This window comes from Eleginops maclovinus, chromosome 12, assembly GCF_036324505.1.
Source record: "Eleginops maclovinus isolate JMC-PN-2008 ecotype Puerto Natales chromosome 12, JC_Emac_rtc_rv5, whole genome shotgun sequence".
Taxonomy (NCBI): domain Eukaryota; kingdom Metazoa; phylum Chordata; class Actinopteri; order Perciformes; family Eleginopidae; genus Eleginops; species Eleginops maclovinus.
Window position 1 is genome coordinate 12,162,236 of NC_086360.1, and position 5,744 is coordinate 12,167,979.

A 5,744-nucleotide genomic window follows, 5' to 3' on the forward strand; every position below is an offset into this window, starting at 1 on the left:
GGCAGCTACAGAGCCGCAGTACGGCAACTCAGCACGGACAATCTAAACGAGAGCATGCAGATACAATTTATTTCACTAAACAAATCATATTTCATTTTATATTAATAGGATGAAAATGAGGCGTTGTTATTTTTTAATCTAGGGTCATAATTAAAGTTTATTCGGTAAAAAAAAAAGACTTCAGTGTCACTGCGTTTTTGTTGCGCAGGATAGCAGTTGGCAGGTAAGTGCCTACGTCAGTACACGTGACCGGAAGTATTGTGCTGCGAACAGTCAGCTGATAAGCGACAACAACGTCTACAGGTCCAACGGGCAAGGGTTTGTCTGTTAATATCTCCATCCTATAAATACATAAACGTGTATAGGTTTTATAAGCCATTATTCATTCTTGGATAAGAAAACCTTAATGTCGGTTTGTGTATTGGGCCTGCAATCCTCGTTAATTTACGTTAGCGGTTAGCGATCAGTTGGCTAACAACCTTATACCCCTTAGCTAACGTTAGCATTAGAACTTGGATTATTACTATCTGTTACATTGAATATGTCATAGTATGTGTTTAGCAACTGACTATGTTAAACATCTTGACATATTCCTCAAAATGTATTGTATTGTCTTGAACGTATGACTAACTGAAGCGAGAAGGGAAAAAAACTATCAGTTGAGTGTGAAAGTTAATTCTTGACCTCAGTAATGGTTGTAAATGATTTGTGGTGAGATCTAAAGCTCTGTAAATTGCCAGTACACCTTGAATTCATTTATCAAAACACTGTGTGTGTACTCCACAGATGGCCTACCCTAAATCCCACAACCCGTTTGCAGATGATGACGATGAGGAAGACTTTAGGCCTAAAAGAAGGGGGTTTGATGACGAGCCCAATGACACTGGTTTGAGTGATGCAGAGAAGAGACAGAGGTCCCTCCAGCAAGAAGTGATGCGTACAGCTCAGTCTGCCGTGGACAGCAGTCACCGTTCCCTTGGCCTCATGTATGAATCAGAGAAGATGGGTCTGGAAACTGCAGAAGTATGTTAAACTAGTCAAACTTACAACAACAGAGGGCCAGTAAATGATATTGTATTAGAAAGACAATTGTACAATATCTTTCTCTCTCCCTCTCTCTTTGTCTTTCTGTCTCTACCTCTCTGTCTTTGTCTCTGTAGGAACTGATGCGACAGGGGGAAGTTCTGAAGAGGACAGACAAGATGGTAGACAACATGGATCAGGACCTTAAGACCAGCCAGAAGCACATCAACGGTATAAAAAGTGTGTGGGGCGGCCTTGTTAATTACTTCAAGGGCAAGCCCGAGACAAAGCCACCACCTGAGGAGCCAAAGGTATACCTGGCCAACGACAGGTAAGATTCAGTATTTTTTTTACAAAAAATCAGTTCTATGTATTTAAGATTTATTGGAGAGCATTATTTTACAAAAAAGCCTCCGTTACAACAACCCAGAATTAGTGCTTTAGTAATGCTACCATAAAATACGTGCAAAGCCATTCGCACTTTCTTGTCATTGACATTGCTGAACAATGTTTGTCTGACTGTCAGATTACAGAATGCCATGTCAAGCAGCAGAGAAACTGAAGAAAAGTACCAAGCCAGCCACCCTAACCTAAGAAAGTTGGATACAGGAGGTAAGAGTTGGCACAGGAACATCAGAATTACTTTGCAAGACCCCAAACTGGCTTCCACCATCATTGAGTTTTATGTTCCAGGATTTGGAGCTTCTGCATCAATAGATGACAGCTCATCAAGGCAAAATGGATACTCTCAGAACCAACACCTCAAAGAGGCTCACCTGACCCTCGACAACAATTTAGGTATAAAACATATTGGTTTTAATACCTTAGTCCCACAAGTTTCCATTACATCGCTACAATGAAACGTGTTGTTCTTAAGTATAACCATAAAATATTATTGGGGAATCTGAGAAAGCAGTGTTCTGTATATTCAAAGTTAGGTGTGAAAGTATTTGCTGTTAATCCACATTTTATCTAATGTCCGCTGTCCTTTGTGAATGACCTAGATGAGATGTGCGGTGGCTTGAGTAGACTGAAGAACCTCGGACTTGGGCTCCAGGCTGAGCTTGATGACCAGGACGACTCCATTGACTCTCTGATGAATAAAGTGGACAAGATGGATTTAAAAATCCAAAACACTAACCAACAGATAAAAAACCTCAAATAAAGCAAACATTTGTGCTCAGCTTACAGAAACAAAAGAAGGCCACAGCTCCTCTTCTCAGTTGGCGCTCCATCCTGGCCTATGTTCAGTACACTGTGTGCTTCTTATGCTCGTTTTTTTTTTTTTCTTGAATGAATGAATGCTCATTTCAGAATATACTGCTCCATGTCAGTTTTGTCTATGAATTTCTTCTTTTCAGTTTTACCTTCACAATGATAACGTAATTTTTTAAATTTCAAAACAAATGTGATTTCTCAAGTTGTTTGCTTTTCCTTTCCTTCTTTATCAAGCTCCCAGATGGCCAGAGTTGGATTAAATTTTCTATATTGCATTTGCCAAAGACTGATAATTGGCTATTAGTTTTCTTATCAACAGATGGTTTGACAAATAAAGACAGATCTTTTTTAATTCATTATATCTTATACATTATATGTCTGTAACAGGACTATTCTTTATGTATTGTAAAATGTCAGTGCTTACTTCCTGGAGTTGCCTTCACAAAACACTCTGAACGGTCAGATCACTTTTGCCTTATGCACAATATGTACAGAGTATGTACTACCTTTTGGTTTAGCCACATGCCTTGGTCTCCATTGTTACAGCTCACGGTCTGACACTTTGTATGATGATTAGAAGATTTAGTTTGAATTTCTTTCATGTTCTTCAATGCTTGTACTTGCTTTATATACATTTTTGATATTGCTAAATTGTATTGAATTCTACATAATGTGATTGAGTGAGTATTAAACAGCATAAAAAATGTCAACCTGAAACAAAACTCAAAACTAAAGGAATTAATCATCACTATGTATGTTACCTGGGATAGGTGATTTATAAAGTACTCTAATCACTTAACTATTTTACAAGGTAAACAACAAATGAGTATTTGTGGTCAAAATGTTTAATCTTTTCATTTAGAATCATGTATTCAAATTAAAACCATATACCCAATAAAACATTTCCAAGCACATTTCCTGGTAAAGGTAGAACAGTAAGTCAACAGCAACACAAGGTGGTGCCATATTTCCAGGGTGGAATATCCATGAGCACTGGCGGAAAGGTATCATTGATATAATGTCTGACTTTTTAAAACATTTTTATGCACTGTAAAGTAGCAACACAGTTTTTTAGATGACAGTGGTTCATGGCTGACTTGTTATAATGTAATTAAACGTACAACTGTTGAACATAACTTAAGTCTCAAAAACTTTATTCCCAAATTTGACTTCCAAACAGACATTACATTTTAAGTAATTCATTTTGAGCCAATAATTAAAGAAGCTCATAGTTTACTCCAAATACAATATGCCAACCTTTAAAAAACAAGACATTGATAATTGTTTTATCAGTATGATCATCATGGGATGTGTGTGTGTTTACTGCTTTACTGCAGTGGCTCTGTTGGGTAGCAGCTGTGTTGCTGTGTGTAGCTCAGGTCCTGTCGAGGTGTCTATTCATTATCATTCCTGTGTTGGACCAGCTGCTCTTACAGTGGCAACAAGCCTTCATTAAGATGACTCCCTAATTACAGTACACACTTCCAAAAATCACATACATGCACAACAGGGCGACACAGAGGAGAAAATGGGGGCGCACACAGTGAATGAGGCCCCTGCACGTCTGAACTAGAAGGCTGTTGTTTTGGGATTTCTCAAACATTTCAAGCATGTATGTCTTATTTGATTTATTTTACTTTATTTTGAGGCAACATTTTGTTGAATTCTGGAGTATCACAAACAAAACCCTCTGAAGATTAAGGCAAACAAACAAACAAAGTCAATAAAGTACCAGGTAATCTCAGCTACTGTACATTTACACATAGGATGGGAGCAAAGCTGTCAAGGATGCTCCAGTAGACAAAATGCCATAATACAGAGAACCCAATTTCCCCTTGCTTAAGCAACTGCCATTTTAGTTTGGGTCAAGAAAAAGACGCACCTAATTAGAGGGATTATTTTGGCTATGGGATACAACATTTCAAAGGTCTGTGTCACTTTACTGGCATTTATTCCTCAAACGTAATCACATAAAACAATTTGTATGAGATGCACAGACAGATAGCTATACTGCTGAAGTGTCCTCAGGTGGAGGTGATACCACACATCCAACGACACCAACAATAAACGGATGTCACCCCTTGGTTCTTTCCCTTAACACCATCCGTGGGGGCCAGTAGGGCTTTGAACAGCTGTCTTGTCAAAAGCAAACAGTGGCCGTGCTGTGACAAAGGCTGCCGGTGCTGGAATGCCCCCCTTTTCAGCGGGTGTAATCCCAGAACACACTGCTGTCGGAGCCCATCAGGCACTGGGCCAGAGATGGGCCTTCCTGCCCTTTGGAAAGCGGGTTAGCAGCAGAGGCAGGGCAGCCAGGGGGGTAAAGCCTGCTTCAGAAGGGATGGACTGTCAGGCTGACAGCACTTTATTGCCACTGTTGTAGTAAAGGAAAATAAAGAGTTGTGCTGACGAAGGGGAGTCTGTTAGGGATCTGGGGATAGGGAGGAGAGAGAAGTGCAGAGAAAAGGGGGGAGGATGGCTGGAGAGATAAATCGAGTAGGTAATTTCAAGTGCCTCTGAGATGGGAGACATGAAATAATCCAGAATTAAGAATCTTTCCAAGGGATTTATGTGGGATGTGTTGATATTTTAAACTCTGGGGTTATGTTATTTTTTTTAACAAAGCCCAAGTCATTTTACATTTTTTAGGATAAAATTGCTCTGCATTTGTGAAGAAATAGAGACCTTTAATATTGTTTCAACATCATGCAAACTTTTCGTCTGCTGGGACACATTGCCTTCCTGCTTACATACCTGCTATACAGTAGAGCGTCCTGACTAATGAGTAATACAATTGATGAATTAGGGATTTATAAGACAATAAAATATAGTAAAAAAGTAATGTTGAATGTTTTGGGTTATTTGGTAATAGCATGAAACGTTTAAACAATGTTTAAAATGTCAGAATAGGACAGGGAGCAATAGCCTTATAAACAATGTTCAGGATCAGAGTCAAGGTTTAGACTTCCCCTCCTCCTTATTCAGTTAGCTTGCCCATATATCACATTTGGGAGGATACAAACTTGGTATTCTGTCTCTAGAGCTTCTGTAAAAACAAAAAAGTTACAGATGTACTTCCAGATTATGTAAGTTGTGCAGGGTTTGGCCTGTCCACACATCATCTCTGACACTCACTTCACATAAACAAACCGCAATTGCAGGAGAATGTGCCGCAAATACATGATTATATACATTAGCTGTCATTTTGCTTTTCGTCTTATCGCTTACACCACAGGGAAAAAACTGCCAGGAATTCAACTAAATATGTTGATTGCTACATGTTTGCATTAGGTTACGTATTTTCAACAGCGCTCTTCTTTTAACTGTGAACTTCTGCTTGTATACACTGGTCAAACTGAGGGATATACTTAGCGGGGCCTGGCTCATAATGGTAATTGCAGAGAAGAGAGGTCAGAAATGCTAGTGGGTGTCTGTGTAACTTCTAAATGCAATGATGTAATGACCAACCAACCAACATCTGAAATTATGACAAGAGAGGGAAAAAA

General features: G+C 39.1%; 1 protein-coding gene across 2 annotated transcripts; it reads left to right on the forward strand.

The window, feature by feature from the left end:
* Positions 1-85: 85 nt before the first annotated feature.
* Positions 86-3,155, forward strand: snap29 (synaptosome associated protein 29). Of its 2 annotated transcripts, none has more exons than XM_063898180.1 (6): positions 86-318; positions 787-1,023; positions 1,161-1,354; positions 1,550-1,635; positions 1,717-1,821; positions 2,028-3,155. In XM_063898180.1, the coding sequence occupies exons 2-6, from the start codon at positions 787-789 to the stop codon at positions 2,186-2,188; spliced, it is 783 nt and encodes a 260-aa protein (XP_063754250.1). In that variant the 5' UTR covers positions 86-318; the 3' UTR covers positions 2,189-3,155. The 2 variants fall into 2 exon arrangements, with proteins under 2 accessions (XP_063754250.1, XP_063754251.1); XM_063898181.1 differs by lacking the exon at positions 86-318 and adding an exon at positions 325-658.
* The last annotated feature ends 2,589 nt before the right edge of the window (positions 3,156-5,744 follow it).